Source organism: Pundamilia nyererei, unplaced genomic scaffold (genome assembly GCF_000239375.1).
Source record: "Pundamilia nyererei isolate P.nyererei 1_Seehausen unplaced genomic scaffold, PunNye1.0 scaffold00095, whole genome shotgun sequence".
In the NCBI taxonomy this organism is placed as follows: domain Eukaryota; kingdom Metazoa; phylum Chordata; class Actinopteri; order Cichliformes; family Cichlidae; genus Pundamilia; species Pundamilia nyererei.
Window position 1 is genome coordinate 919707 of NW_005187496.1, and position 16517 is coordinate 936223.

The 16517-nt window shown below is 44.7% G+C and overlaps 1 protein-coding gene across 9 annotated transcripts in view; it reads right to left on the bottom strand.

Moving 5' to 3' along the window:
- Positions 1 to 16517, bottom strand: part of LOC102192139 (RNA binding protein fox-1 homolog 3-like) — a 418448-nt gene that overhangs the window by 87896 nt on the left and 314035 nt on the right. The window contains exon 1 of one of the 9 annotated variants that reach the window (XM_013912632.1): positions 4696 to 4884. The exons of the other annotated variants lie outside the window; for them this stretch is intronic. Within the exon in view, the coding sequence (XP_013768086.1) occupies positions 4696 to 4821 (126 nt within the window). The 5' untranslated portion in view covers positions 4822 to 4884. Of the gene's footprint in view, positions 1 to 4695; positions 4885 to 16517 lie in introns of those variants that run through there. 9 annotated transcript variants of the gene reach the window in all.

Here is a 16517-nt window from a genome sequence, read left to right on the forward strand (position 1 = left end):
AGTCTCTGTGAAGAACAAGGCAGCACTCGCTCACACACCAAATGAAATTTCAAAATAAACGACTGAGCTGTGATTTACAATTCTCCTCCGGGGCAGAGAAAAGTGAGAAAACATTTCAATCAGTCCCTCCGCCTTTGTTATGCTGCTATGAATCAGCTGTTTAAGGGACAAAACAGCTGAACAGCGGCGAGAGAAAGACTCTGAATGATTTCACACCAAAACACTGAACATATTGAGAGGTATATTCTAGAGCCCATGAAATTGGGTTTAAAGTTTTTTTGATTTGTGCCTGATTGAATCTGAGTGAATTGTGCTCAGCTAAAACTGACTGAAAAACAACAAAGCTGGCGTCGCCTTGTGATATAATGGAATATTTCAAATACACAGTTTATCTATAGAAACACAACAAATGAGAATCAGATAGCCGGTGAAAGCAGATCCCTAATCACAACATCTGGGTTTGGCTTGCAGGTGTTTTTTGTGCTTTTCTTCTTGTTAACGGTTTTCCTAAAAGATTAAAACCGACGACGCGTTCGTCCATCTTTCTAGGCTTTTACACGAGAGGAGTTGGGTCACAGCGATTCTGAAGGTGGACATCTTTCAACAAATTAGTCCGGGGGCCATTTTCAGTGGGGTTATGGGAGCAAAGGGGTAAACACAAACAAAAAGCTAGATTAATAATAAGGAATATTAAGGACAAATAATATGATTCGTTGCCATTAAGAGCCACGGCTGTTGTGTTTTAACCCCTTTTCCCCCCAAGATGTCGTGGGGGAGGTGGCAGGCCCGCCGAGTCCCATTGGCCTTGACTCACTTCTCAGACTCGTCTCCAATGTGCCCACACGGGCCTAACGAGAGCCCACGTAGAGACAAAAACCTATTAGTCCTCCCCAGTTACAGACAGCATCTCCATTTACAGCTGTCAATAGTACAGCTTGGCCTACAATAATTATCCCCCAGGAAGGAGCCGTCTCTGCACGGTGCGCATTAGCCCGTCCCCGAGAGACCACCAACCTGAATCCTTCGATATCTAAAGTCCCCCTGAATAGTGGCGCTTTGGGAGGCAGGATCAAGGCCCGAACTGAGGGGGGAAGTGTGACACGAGTATTCCCACTACTCTCCTCTCTGCATTCCTCGCCTTTAACCAGATTTATCAGTGTGTGAGTGTGTGTGTGTGTGAGAGCAGGGAGAGAGTCGGTACCAGTGCAGGCGTAAAAAGAGATCAGCGTGAGTAGGAAGAGGAGAGGAGGAGGAGGAGGAGGCCGCTGAAACCAGAGAGCCCGGGCAATTCCTCGCAGGATCCACCGACATGAAAGGATCGCCTCTTCGAGGTGACCTAACCGTTTAGAGCGATACCAAAGCCGTGTACAGTTAAGGGGGAAATTCAAAACACCCGGCCCGAAGAAGCCACAAAAAAGAAATCAATAGATGCAACAATAACAATAGACACCGGCAGAGTGGAATGCCACGATAGAAAATCCAATTACAAATCAAAGGAAGACATTTTTAGAACACGGGAGATCTCGAGATAAGTCTGAGGCAAAGACGGGAGAGAGATGTGACATCAAGACAATAAGAACGGCTGCTTTTTTCCTCTTTAGACATAAGTGACGCCGAGCTTCCCGCCCAACAGCACCGTCTTAGATAATAGAGCTACATTTACGAGCGTCGCCATATGCCCACCCAGCGCCTGGTAAATAGAAAATCCATGAGATGCCATGTTTTTATGACTCTGAAGACAGCTACTAACTACCACCAGCAAACCTGAGCTACCCCCGTTAGCTTCAGCTTGTACCACAAATATATTTATACTTTAATACGGGCCTACAGCGGTGAGCACTGCATCCCATAAAAGTCTCACCACACTGTAATTCATAACTCCTTCAATATCCAGCGCCATAACTCACGAAACGAGCCCCTACAATACAAATTGAGGGTAGAGGAAAAGTGACATCATCCTGCGGAAGGATGAAGCCGGCACCCCGTGTGGCGGAGAAACTCTCCCCGTGTCGCGGAGGAGGAAAGGCCCTTCAGCGGTGGTGTGATACTGCCACTTTTTGTGCGCGCGCGTGTGTAATCAGAAGCCCACAGTTCTCCCACCACACCGCAGGGAGTCTCTCCTTGTGTTAATGAAAACAAACATTTAGCCGGGATTTATATGCACCGCAGCCGACTACAAAGAGCATCAAAGCAAGCTGCCTGAGAACACACACCCAAACACTGCTGCACACAAATAAAGGCAAGGTATGCTTTGCTAATCTTTTATGTAATAAACTCCTGTCTTCCTGTGATATCATGCAGCACCATGTTCACACATAATAAGCAAAGCTGTTCGGAGCCCAACTTAATACAGTGTCTTATTTGAAATGCAAACAAACTGTGAGGCAGAGGCTATCACCTCAATCTATTCCCCTTCTGTTCGCTGGCTGTCATCTTACACGAGCCGATGCTGCAGCTCTGCACTGTGGCGAAGGGGAGGAAGCGGGAGAGTGTCGGCGGCGGGGGGAGGAGGAGGAGGAGAGGGGAAAGGCGGGGGAACACAGGCGGCATGCTACGAAGGATGGGTGATGTGGGGGAGAGACGCTGGCCACAGTGTGACTCAGAGGGTTGCTTCCTCTCACAGCGCTGCAGGGCGAGGATTTACCGCAAAGAAGAAGAAAAAAAGAAATAAACAGAAAAGAAAAAAGGAACAAAAGCTGCTGATACATTAAAGGGATTTGAAACAAAAAGGGGGATGTTTCATGAAAATAGCACACAGGAAGTTTCAATTTCAGCTCTGACTTGGACTTTAAAGGAATCCACTGTGGACCAAAACACACGCGCGCACGCACGCACTCCAGAGGCTCGTCCCGAGGATTTGGAGGTAACAGGATGTAGTGGAAGGTAGATGCACCTAAACTCGCTCGCGTTACATCGTGCTCGCTTGTGGAAAGGCGCTCAGAAGGATCCACGTGACGAATCGAGACATTTAAGGTTGTGGTCATCAAAGCGTTTTCGTCCCCTCAAATTTGCAATAAGCGATAACGAACATTCAACCATTATTGGAGTTCTTGGAGGCGGCCTTGGCTTCCTCCACAGTTTGCGTGTGCTGATGACACCTGGCTGTCCACATGCCCTGCACCCCCCACTACTCCCCCCCCCTCCCTCCCTCCCAATCACAGCCCGGCTGGTGGGGTGTGCCCACTCTGGACAGATGGGTGGGAGGTGGTGAGGGCCATTACCGTGATGGCGTTGGGGAGAAAGTGGGAGGAATACGGCTCAAAACGGGAGATTGAAAGCAGGATTTTCCGGCGCCGTTATTTCCCCTCAATCACTGCAGTAACACACTCTGTTTACAGCAACACATGGTGCCGGTAGTAAAAACAGAATTGGACGCTCGACACCAACCCCCCCCCACGCACCCATCATCCCACCACTAACGGCGCTCCCGCCCCCAACTCGCTGAATTAAAACATGTGAATTATTCAGCAGATAGACAGGCGCACGGGCTCTTAAGAGTCACCTTGTTGTTGATTTTTTCACCTCCCTTCAGAAGATTGCAGTCTTCAGGTTTCACAAAACAAGGGGATCAGTGACAGAATCAATTTCCAAAGGAGGATGGCAAACACACTCGCGCACACGCACAAAAAGGAAAAAATCAATGTTAATTTGCTGAGAGATATAATTATTCAAAGTGTTGCCACTATGAGAAAAATTAAGGGGTGAAGAACGAGGCGCTTGGTTGGTTAAATTTAAACAAATCTCACGGTGAGAGCAGTTTTAGTTTAAACCTTAATGTGTGTTTTAAACAAATAGAGATTTTCTGTTGCCCGTAACCACATGAAATCAAAGGATTATACGGCAAGGATAGTCCAAAAAAGGAGATGACCAAGAAATGTGGACTTTTTCTTTTTGAAGCTCATAACAAAAATAAACTGCACACATTGTAATAATAATTCAAATAGGAGCGATCTGGTGTCATCACTGCTTTGTTCGTTATTCCTCAAAGCCCTCGAAGCTCTAACTTCCTAAAATTCAGGGTTAAAATTTAAATTCGTGTCTTGAAGATTCATGTGGAATGTGATTTTAGCAAACACAGGCAGGGATCAGACTGGGTAACACATGCACAACTACCACATGTAGATAAACGAGGAGTGTTTTTTGCAGTCAGCCACAGAAAAAGTTGGCATCTACTTGCATAAAGAAGCAATTTTTTAAAAGGAATTTTCCCATTTAAAAACACAACTAACTGTAAAATTGCCTCATCTTTGCAGCACAGAAGTGACAGAGCACAACAGACTGACCGAGAAAACATTTCCAAGCACAATGAGTCATGAAGCGACTGTTGTACACAAACGCTGCGTGCTCCCACGTCACAGCGATCGCTAATTCACTGCTTTAATTTCACTCAAAAAAAGGGAGGCACTGGAGAGAGAAGAGGAAGACGGGAGGCGATGAAGAGCGGGACGGTTCAGAGGGTAGAATTAAAGGAGGTGATCCCCGCTCCACCTCCGCCTCCTGCCCCCCTCTTTCTACTCCTCAAAGGCAGGCTGAGGGTCAAGGGTTAGGCGGGTGAAAGTACTCTGAGTAACAGCACAAAGCGAGCGCGATGCCGTCACGTGCTGCCGAGGAGCGCACGGAGAGACGAAAAGGGATGCAGAGCGAGGGAGAGGAGAGAGAGCGAGGGTCGACAAAGCGAGCATCGTTCAGTCTTACCTCGGGCAGGTAGAGGAAGGCAGGGGGACACTGGAGCGAGTGAGGTAGCATCCCGGAGCCGGAGAGCAGGAGGCAGCCGGAGTTGGCCATGGAGCTCAGCGTGGGGTGACGGGACGCTTTGCGCATTTAGCAGGGAGATCCTTTTGCTCTACTCTCTCCTTCTTCTCTCTCTCTCTCTCTCTGGCTCGCTCGCTCCCACTCACTTACTCACTCTCTCTCTCTCTCTCCCTCCTCGGATCAGTTCCCTTCCTCTGCCTCCTCTTGCCTTTTAAATTTCCCTTTTGCTGGCTTTTGTGTCGCTATTGAAGATGTAGCAGGGAGGCGAGCGGTGCGCAGACAATGTGCATGTTCCACGTTTATCACTATTGCACTCTCTCTCTCTCACGCTCGCTCTCTCTCTCTCGGTCTCTGCCGATCTCTCTCTCTCCCCCTTTCTCTCGCTCACTATCCCTGGCGCGACTCTGTTTACTTTGTGTGCGATAAAAGCCAACATAAGCATTCAGACACAGAAGGGGAGGTTCTGTGCAAGCTCGGGAGGAGGAGGAGGGGTTGAAGAGCCGACAGGGGGTTGGGTAGGTTAGGGTGGGGGTATGAAAGAGGTGCTGGTAGAATGAAAGGGGGGGAGGGGGGGTACTGATGAAGTCCCTGGTGGATTCATACATCAAACGGGCTGGCTGAATAGCAGAGGGGATGTGAATGACATTAGAACAGCTGATCCTGGGCATTAGCACCTCGTGGGACACTGCATGCTGCCTTTTAATTGCGGCCCCCCCATCCCGCAAAAGCACACATAAACACACCCCCCCCTCGGTGGTCGGGCAGCACCTCCCTCTCCTCCGCCTGTGCGTGCGCGCGCGCTCAAGGACATAAACCGCACGGCACGTATAGCAGATCTATCCGTAAAGCCAGGGGAAAGTGCATTTACACAAAAACAGGCTGTGATTAGGCCCAGTTGTGACATCCCTCTTCATCTACTCAGCTGTAAACATGCATTCAGCCAAGCATGTACTGTAGAGCACGCTAAACTGTACAAGAAAAACAACTTCGAGCTTCCTTTTAATGTATTTTTCTGATTAATTCTCTTTGATACTGCTTTAAAAGAAGCAGACAAAGAGAATGCACAAGATGTATTCATTACATCACGGGCACCAGTTGGGTATAGAGATCGAAGTCAGAGGGGGGGAAAGCAAGAAATCCAGCTTGAATGTTATCCAACGCAGCCCTGGATTCAGACCCTTGATGTTTCAGCAGAGAAAGGCAGAACTCGGGTCATCGACTGGGTTTGGCCAGATGTGTTTACTCTCGAGAACGTCATCCAAAACATTTGATATATTTAGAAATTTGTCTAATAATGTTCTCTCTGTGAATGTAAGTTATTCCTGCCATTAATAACATGCAAGGTTAGATTCTTCAAAGGGGCTTTGACCAGTGCACATGCCTAGAACTGATGCTGGTTCTTAATCCCAATACCGAGAATGGGTTTAATGCAATTTCCCTACAAGGATCAATCACGAATAACTTAACTTAGCTAATTCAGCTTAACCTTATTCCAAATATTCATGAACCTCTGGAGAAATTGAAGGCATGGATGTAGTATGATCCAGACTGACATTAAACTATTAAACTCTTTACTTGATTTTTGTCTTTTGGGTTCTTGTTGAGATCGACTGTTATGCTCATAGCTTTGGTTTTTCAACAGAAGACAATAGGAGTTCCTTAGACATGGATAACATGAGGGATGCTGCCTTCATGTGAAGGCCCGGAACTGTGTTGGAAAAAGGTGACGAGCACGGATCAGGCTTAAGGCTGTCAATGCTGAAAATCAATGATTCGAAGCATCAATTGATCCGACTCTAATTCTATGAGTCGAGCATTCGTTTATCCACAAGACAGAACGTTCTGTGCTCGTGGTTGACTAATGAGAAGCTGAATCTGAGGTGCAGTGATTCTCTTCATTTAGAAGTACCGGCCAAAGCTTTGCTTTCAAAGAAGGTGGCCTTGTGGATCATTTGTGTGTAGCGCAGGTCCGGTGTAGCAGAAAGTGAGTGACTGAGGGTGTAAGATGTAACATTACCAGCACTTTGCTGCAGCATTGTGAAGTGCATGCTAATAGAGGTGATTAAGTGATTGTAATCAGCTGCAAAGTGTTTAGAGATGCCTGAGTTTCAGTGTAACAGTTATCTGATTGTTGTGTAGCGTGTTGGGTGCCCTATAAGAAAGGAAATAAAGGTCCAGTTCATGTAGCATTGTGGCACTTTCTCTTCCTGCCTCGTCTTCATCGCGGCAGAGTCGGTCCGAACAGTAAAGGTTACCAGTTAACGAGACAGGCTAGAGCGAAGTAACAGCAGCGTTTTGAACTTTCAAAGAACTTTTAAAAAGTTAATGCAAACTGTCCGAGCGAACGCTAAAACACGTCATTGTACGGACGAAGACTTGAAAATGGAAATCATAGAAGGCGATTCAATCAGTAGATATATGTATAAGAATTGTCTAGATTTTTTTCAGGGTCAACATGGGGGGTGGTCATTGAAACAGCTACCCGCTGCACCCGTGGTGTCACTGCTTCACTCGACCAACACGAAGGTAGAGAAAACCCAACATGACCAAAAGAACTGTGAATATAATACCAACATACAACAACGCATTATCAACCCAGAACCCTCCACAGCAATTTCACAAACCCTACGCAACAATAGACGGCTATTTTTATATTATTATTTTTAAAACAATAAGACTGCTTACCATTATCTGAGTAAATGTTCCTTTATTTTGTCCAATAAGTAAATAAAGCAACAAATTTTCTATTTTTTCTCAACAGACAAATTAGTGAGTCTGGAGCAGACCTAGCTATAACATGTGTGCCTCTTTCTACTAAAGTTTCACACAGTTATTGAGTTGTATCGTTATAATCAGCATGTATTTTTGTTCATGCCCATTTCATGCTAAGAAGCAGCTCTGCTTGCTTAATGCTCTGATCGACACAATGCATATGCAGATCTACAAAGTTCTGCTATTCCCATTTTTCTGCACGTACATTACCTGATGTGTCACCTTCTAGGTTTGGCGTTGTGGCCGTAATGACAGTAATAATTGGGTCCTGCTGTGGGAGACACAACACGGCGGCAGAGGAGAATTAACTCTCTCTGGGACACTCCCTCTGCAGATTAAATAATTCCAAGCAGCCACAGGGGGATAGTTGACCTGTAATTACATATTCGGTCGTGTATTTCGCTAACTTCAAAGAGAAAAACGAAATAATAGAAAAATCATTAAATGAAATAAGCACTCACCTTTATTGGTAGTCATCTTCATTACCAATATACACGCTTTGTCTGTATAATTGGCCTGACTGTTTGATGCAAAGACCGGTCCTCGCTGATATCTGGGCGTGCTTTAGGATTAACAGTTTGGCATCGCCTGCTACAGATCCATCTCTCCGTCCCTCCTCTATGTGTTTTCCGTCTCTTGCTTTTTGGCTCCTTTTTTTTGTCTTTCTTTTTTCTGTATCTGTCTGTCTCACCCAGTTAATAATTCAAATGAGCACTGCCAGATCACTCCCTTCAAAGGGAGTTTCTGGAATGTTCTCAACGGTGCCTTTTCTTTATGTCATGTGAAATCAAAGCCCTCAAACAGCAGAGATATCCTCAGTTAACTCCACACACTGCTGCTCTGCCAATTAAAGAAAGATCAACAACTGCAGCGAACGGCTCATAGTTGATCACAAAAAGAAAAAAAAAAAGTGATCTTAATCATCACGATCAGTTTTGTCACCATCACCCTTTGTCTTCCTCCATTTCTTCCTTCAAGTGCAATCACCACATTGCTGTGGCAGGCCCGTAATAATCAGCGTAATGATTATTACCACAATCACCATCATCATCACTGTCACCGTCGCCTCTGTCACGTCTTTGCCCGCCTCTGTTACCGTCCTGTTAAAGACCACGATTTACCCTCTGAGTCCGGACTTGTGTTTGATTGTCATTAAGTCAGCAGGCGCGCGGGATTTTGCAGGTGTGTGCACATTTCTGTCGAGTCTCCGCTCTGGGCTCGTTTCGGCCAATGCGAGCTTTAAAATGTGTGTTCAATCTCCTTCAAAAGCATCTCCTCTGTCTTTGTATATGAGCCCGTGTTTGTCTTTTGTGCCGGCGCTACGTTAATGTGCTCCTCCAAGAAAGGTTGAAAGCAGCAGTTCTTGCAGTAAAAAGCCATCACGTGCACTGGGAGCACACTCAGCAATAATCAAAGGCAATACAAGCGGCGACTAATGGGGCCCAAACGATTGGCGGCGCACTCCAGTTCGCCGCTGTTTATCGTATGACCGCTGATCAATAGAGCACACTCACACTAATCATCATAAGAGATGACTGTTTATTTCCCTTAACTCCATCACTCTGACAGTGGGGGAAGACACATACTTCGCTGACCAGTATCAATAAGTATAAAATACTGCATTAAGGTATTCAAAAATATCTGCAACTTTACACTTGACTTTGCATTTTTAATTTATATTCAAACATATTTTATAAAGCAGGAAGTAATTGTATATTTGTCGAGTCACTGTAACGTATAAATCGTTGGTGTGTAATGACTCTTCCAATTCAGGGTTTGGCTGAAACCATCACTTAATCATGATTAGATCATGAAGAAAAAGTAAACTCGTTCAATCGTTCATTCATGAATGAATCCGGGATCTTAATTACTAAAGCTATCATCACTCGAGCGTGATAGATACACCGACAGATAGAATGTGTAATGATAGAAAGCAGGCCGATAGTATTAAGTAATGAGTTTTACCTAATACTTTTTACTGTGTAAAAGTACAAGTAGTACTGACAACATTCAAATTTAATGATGCATTCATTTAAAAAAAGAACAAAAAAACACGATGAACAGGCTGAGATGTTTTAGGAAAAATATGTGGAATTTCGACGTGTCGATTTTTCAAATTTCTGTTTTCCTACATTAACTCGGTCGACTGTCGCTGCATGTGCACCGAGCTAAACAACAACAGCATTTTACTTCTTTATGATCCAAACAACTTGGCTTTAAAGAGCCTGCAGTGTAGCAACGCTGGCACCGCTATCACAGGAATACCGGTGAATGTTAATTAATGACTTGTCTGAAATTTTCACTTGCAGATTTTTGGGCCAAATGTTTTACAGCCTTTATATATATATATATATATATATATATATATATATATATATATATATATATATATATATATATATATAGCCGTGCATCGCCACATATAAAATATTTTCCTAATGCAATCCTAATATGCAAAGAAAACAATTTTATATTTTGCAGGTAATATTCACTGAAACATCACAACCAAAAAAAAGAAATCAGTTAAATTAAAAAGGCACCGTTCCGAACAATTCATCTTTTTTTCTCATTTCTTAGTAACTGAATATTTTATATATTTTTAGCTGAAATGTTGGTTATGCATATAAAGCTGTGGGTGTGTGTCTGCTCTCAAATGCACCATTTGCCAAGTATCTCTAGACTGCAGAGCAGCTGAATAGATGTACTTTGCTACTGCACCCTGCACTTCACTATGGACACAGCTCCCCCATCAGGACGACCACCAGAGTCTGAACAAAACACAAACATGTCAGCGTGAGCATTATGCAATACTATTCAGCGATCCAGTCATTCTAAATGCGTATGAAAATAAATACAGGGATGTGTCACATTCTCCGGGGGGGCGCTCCACCCTGCCGGACACGCAGCCAAGACCTCTGGAGGCGCACTCTGAGGAAAACAAAGCAGCAGTGTTTGGTGCTGGTGGATTTTGTTAAGAAGCAGTGAGGCCTTTGGAGGGGCACCGCTGAAGTGCCCCTCTGACAGGCTTCCTCATTATCTGGCATCTCCAGAGTGCCAGCCAACCCCACTGTAGAAGAGGGGGCATGAGGACGCCTCGATCAGCCTGCCTCGAGGGTACCCAGAGAGGGGAGGGTTGTGCTCTTGCTAAAGGTCCGCTGATTATATCTCAGGCCCAGAGCTTCAGGGATCCCCACTAATTAAAGGTTGTGTCATATCTGTTAGAGATAACAAACGTATGTAGCTCGTCTTTTTTTTTTAATTCCTCCACTCCCATATCTGCACTTTACAGCATCACGTCAAGTTGCAGCCTCGGTCTGCATTCAAGGCTGACCAGCTTTCTGCACCGAGAGGAAAGGGTTTCTGTTTAACCTGCCCTCACCCATCTCAGTGTGCCAGCGGTGTTGCGGAGGCATCAGGGATCCTTTGTCTGGAGGCATAATTAAAGCTCTCGTTCATTATTTCTTCACTTTGAGCGCAGATCTGAGTAATTAGGAGGCAGTGCCACGGGGAGGCTGGAACTTTCACGGAAGCAAAGAAAAACACGCACACAATTACACATGTCTGCACACATTAAATCGAGAAGAAAGTGAAGCCTGTACACACAGACCCAAAAAAGCTCACTCTTAGCACCAAATGAGCTGCATTCGTCTCCCACCTATCTTCGGATGCCGATATTCTGCACCGAGTGAAGTATGCCATTTCTTCCCTCAGAGCTGTCAGGTACTAACACATTGATTAAAAATTTGATTAAACGGACAGTTAAGGGAGGAACTGGAGGAACGAGCTACGACCTGCGCTTCAATCGGATGCCGGGGTAGGATGTGGGGCCCTGGCTTTTGCTGCATTTGGAGCTGAGGCACTTGCCTCTCTAATGGATTTTGAAACAGAGCTTGGCTTTTATATGGTGTCATTCATCCTCATATGTTTTCGCCTGCCGCGTCTTACAATCACTGCTTCTTTATGGCAAACTAATGCACCCAGTGCTAAGATCAGCAGGTTGGCTCTGGCCATCGCTCACTGAGCTCTGGCCAGATATTAGAGCATTTTGAAAGCTTCTACTGGGGAAGGCAGAGCAAAAGCCGAGGGGTACCGACTCTGCCTCCTCCACTGTCATATATCAACCGTCCACGCCACGCTGTCTACACCAATAACACACATACACACCGAGCCGCTGCTGCTCCGGCTGCTTTGACAAGGCAGGGAAGGAGAGGGTTGATTGAGCTTTATGGCAGCGGACAGTCAGCATCAATACATTGACCGTTTTACCACCCTCTCACCTAAAAGTCTGGTGCGCTTGCAGCTAAAAGACATCGAGGAGCGCGTGTGCGTGATACTCCTAGGTGGTATGGGTGGAAGATGGGGAAAGGTTTGGTCGAGCCATGGTGGGAGACAATAAACGGGGGCGATGGCTCACGCCCTGTTAGCCCTCTAGGCCGAGCGAGGCTGCGATAGAGAGAGAGCTGACAGGGCAGAGGGATGGCCAAGCATGGAAATCACATCAGATCAATGATGAAAAATTCAGAGGCGGCAAGAGTTGCTCTTGGGGATGATATAACACGGAGCATGTAAGCTTGTGACTACATGGAAGTACATGGAGAAACTAATGTCTCAACCAGCAGATATACGAATTCAGACACTTTGTCTTTAAGCGGCTAGAAACGAGTTAAATGAGAAAGGAAACGAACGCAACAGAAACAGAGGAGTATGTTTGTATATGTACACTGTTTAAAATTACAAGTCTGTTTCTTGGGCTTTACAATCTGAACAAAATCTATCATCCTCCATCCTTGAACCCTCAGTTACGTCCCAAAACATCCTTCACCAGGAATAAAAATGCTCTGGAGAAAAGCTGAGAAGCTTACCACCTGCCTACATGACGTGTATATATCAAATATATCACACTGTTAGAAACTATTAGGGCTTCAGTTTCTAGATTTCCAGGGGAAAGAGTCATTATAATTTTATTCAAATAGCACTTTTTCAGACACACGGTTACTGTGCTTCACATCTGGGACAAACTCCACACATTAATAATAAACAAACATGCATACATATGCATAGGTCTCTATAGGGCTGTTGGATATAACGATATATATCGGGTGACGATATCACGCTATCGTTTGTTTACGGAAATATTTTTTCATCGTTTTCAAAGTTCTCTCTCTCTCTTAAATGTAATATAACCACACTACGGGCGGACAACCGACTGCTTTTAAGTGTTGTCGTTAGCAACAACGACGGTAAAACCATCGCGTGGCTCCGCCGTCCGCTTGTTTATTTTCCACATAAACCTTTCAAAATAAAGCTGAAGATCCTGTTGAGATTTTTCAAAATAAACATAATTACGTGAAATAGTATGCAGAGTGTTTACGGATGGGAAGCTAAAAAGAGCCGTCGGGTGCTAAAAAAATAAACCTTAGAACACGCCCTGTAATAAATACTCACAAAGAAAATTCTAACTTATGTAACACTCGAGTCCAGGTACACGACGTCCAGCTGAAAACACTTCACAGAGCTGCCCGAGATTCACAGAATTTACAGAAAATGCAACATTTTTCTGATACATATCATTGTCGGGACGATAAATGTCTTATGATATGAGATTTTGGTCATATCGCACAGCCCTAAGTCCCTACATGCTGTATATACGTGATGGTCACAAACAAAAAATAGTGTGGCCGCCACTGCAGCCAGAATATGATCCCAGCAGCTCCACTTCATAAACTGAGCCAAGCAGATATGTTACATGTGATTAACAGAACTTTGAAATCGATGCCAAATTTAACTGGAGGACTTACCGGTATATAACAGAAACATGAAAGCATCACAATGTTTTATTAGCTTCAGGTTAGCTTAGCTGTCGATGAGGACGAGCCTGCAATGATTAATTAAACTGTAGGCAAACACTTGGAGCTAGATGAGGACCTGGTGGCTCACAGAGCACGTGACCATTGAAGGGTTATTAGCTGTGATCATTTTAATAACCTTTCTAATGACGTGTCCCTTTGTCCTTATTTATAAATCCCAGAACAGCTGGTGTTAAACGACATATATGATAAACCACAAGATGACACAGAGGTACGCTTCCCTTTGTTAGACCAGCTAATATAAGATTCAGAGAGCTCTTTGAATCCTATATTAGCTGGGATTTAACCGGGCAAGGTGTTTTCATTTGAATACATCTGTTAAAAATGTGTGCACATAAAAGAGCACTACCCAAAACACAGACACATGCTTGATTCACAGGATTTATAAATATGAAATATGTCTGCTTGTGAAGTATTTAATTATCGAGACGAACCTTTTGATACTTATGGGCTCAGCGCACGTCAGTTTTACAGGATCGGCATAATAGTACTAATGTTCTTAAACGTGCATTTGTTTTTATATATTTTGTTATTTCAAGATTTCTATAACATGCCAGGTACAATTTCATATTGCAGTGTTATTGAATATACCAATATATAATTTCACTGGGGCTACTTAAACTATCCACACCATCGTGTGTGTTTGTTGAAGTGAGCTCTGCCATAAAACTTCATTTTGGATAATTCACTTCATTTTTGTAACGCAGACATGCGAGGCTACACAGCACCACGATACTGTAATCACGCCACTGCTAAGTTAGTCAGAGGAACGCTCTCAAATCCAGTCCTGGGGGTTCAGAGCACTGCTGCTCCTCTCTTCCGCCGCCTTGTTAATTGCATTCACCTGTTGTCCGCGGCCTAACCGCAGTCCCACAGACCGAGTGAATACTCCCTGGCAGCAGCGCTTTGCAGTCTGAGGACTGTGTGTGAAAACATGAGACAGTGCACGGTCCCCGTCGAACACATTCGCGGCCAAAATGTTCCAAAATTCAAATCCGTCCAGAGCAATCTTTCTCAGAATCTGCCATCCGAGTGCATTTCAGATTCCACTGACATTCTGTTAAAAAGAAAAAAGGAAAAAGAAGCACCCTTAACCATAATGGCTTCAGCCCCAACGCAAAGTCAATTACATAGATTGGTGCAGTGACATAAAGTGTATTCCATTTGGGAGCAGATTGGTCATGCCCAGTAATGTTCCCTTCCTGCAGGCATACCTTTGACCATTACTCTAAACAGGCATTCGGGGAACCAGAGACCTATTTCGCACAACTGTGAATGCCGGTGTGTCTCCCAGAGGGGTCAGGGGTTCACACTGCAACTACCATGCTCTCATATTTAGCAGCGGCAGGTGAGAAATGGTACATCAATACTGTCAGACGCACTGGGCCAAAGCGGCCTCCTGCGCACACATATCATATTAGAATGGAGCGTAAGAAACCACAGCCGGGCCAGAAGGTGTCAGGAAATGTGTGAACGTGCGTGTGTGTAACTGGAAACATCTAAAATGCTCGAAATGTGTTGGATTTTAAAACATTATTGGTGCAGCTACCTCATTTATCGACGCACCTGTCCCTAACCTCAGACCATTTAAAAACCATCGAACGCGATCGCCGCGGAGATGGCTTTGATCATCGAACTCAAGCTGATGGCGTTCGTGTTTTTCCCCAATCTGAGCAATAAATCACTCCGCTGTTTATTTCGAAAGGATAACGCCACTTGCCTTTCCTCATACATGTTTAAATTTTTAATGTAACTAATGAGGATAAATGCGTTTGAAGTGACAACTGACATATCGATTCATTAAGACTTCTCGAGCTTTAATATTTTTGTGTTTTGGACCGATGCTCGAGACAAACGAGGAATATGACGGTTTTTAAAAGATTGATCAGTTACATGAAAATTAATCAACAAGTTAATCAAGAACCAAACAAAGGAAGCGGGTTTCAACCCTTCTGGGAAGCATTTGTGTATGAACGTCTTAAATTTAGTGGCTAATTTAAGGGTCCATTGAGGCTTTCTCCACAGCTCCATTTCTAGACTTTTAGTCTCCTGTAAGCTTAATGATTTCTTTTCACCCAATACTGTCAATGTCCAAGTCTAAAGGTGCCTGGAGGCTATGGACATCACAGTGGTTTCTCCCTGAAGGCTCCTGTTCTGGCTCCAGGTCCTATCGGCTTCAAAAGTGCAACCACAGGCTTTCTTTTTTTAGTGTTGCAAGGCAGAGCACAATCACTGAAGGGGCCACCGAGTACTACTACAATCACTAAAGTGGATTTGTTTGTTCAATTGTGTTGCATCAAATTCGGTAGAGGTCCACTTTACAGTTTCTAGAGCTGATTGTTGTGCAGGCTGGCTTTCGCGTGCACCAAGTGGTTCTCCAAACTGAAATTATTCCATCTTCAGATGTTTATAGAAATTAATAAGTGTGTTTTTATTTCTTACTAGCCTATTATACTTTCCAGTGGGCTAAAGTTAATCGTGAATATCTGCTTTACCACTGGACCAGATAAGGAGACGCGCTCTTATCTATCGAGCTCAGAGATTTGACTAAATTTGGGGATTTATTGATTTTTTCCAGGTGGACGCTTTAAACAAAGGGGTTAAATCAGTGCCCTCCTTTGAATTGCCATCTCAAACACCATTTGAACCAAATGTCAGACTGTTGAATGTTTTATGTAGTCTTTTTTTCCCCCTACCAGCGTTTGGTAAGAGCCTGTGTTTTTAGAAGTGCTACTTAAATAGACGCTCTAAATATAAAGTTTGCGTGGGTGTGTTACTCTGCCCCAGTCCCAATGTGTTTCCCTCAGCGCTTGTATCTCCGTGGGAGCGTCTCCGGCTGTGGATGTATTCGGCGTGTAGGTACCTGCGCGGTTATAAAACCCTTCTGTGTAGAACGAGGCGCCCGGAGCATCTGCTGTCGCTACCCGTGATCCAACCCTGCCCTCTGACCACATCGCGGGCAGCATTCCCCCCCCCGCCCCCTTCCCATTCCACCGCCATCAAAACGTAGCTACGGGGACTCGCACGCTGATACAGATTTTCCACGGACATCTGCCCTGGAACGATGGCGGCTGGAAGAGAAAGGGTTTGCCCAAAGGAGGTGGAAGAAATGTGAGTGTAATATCT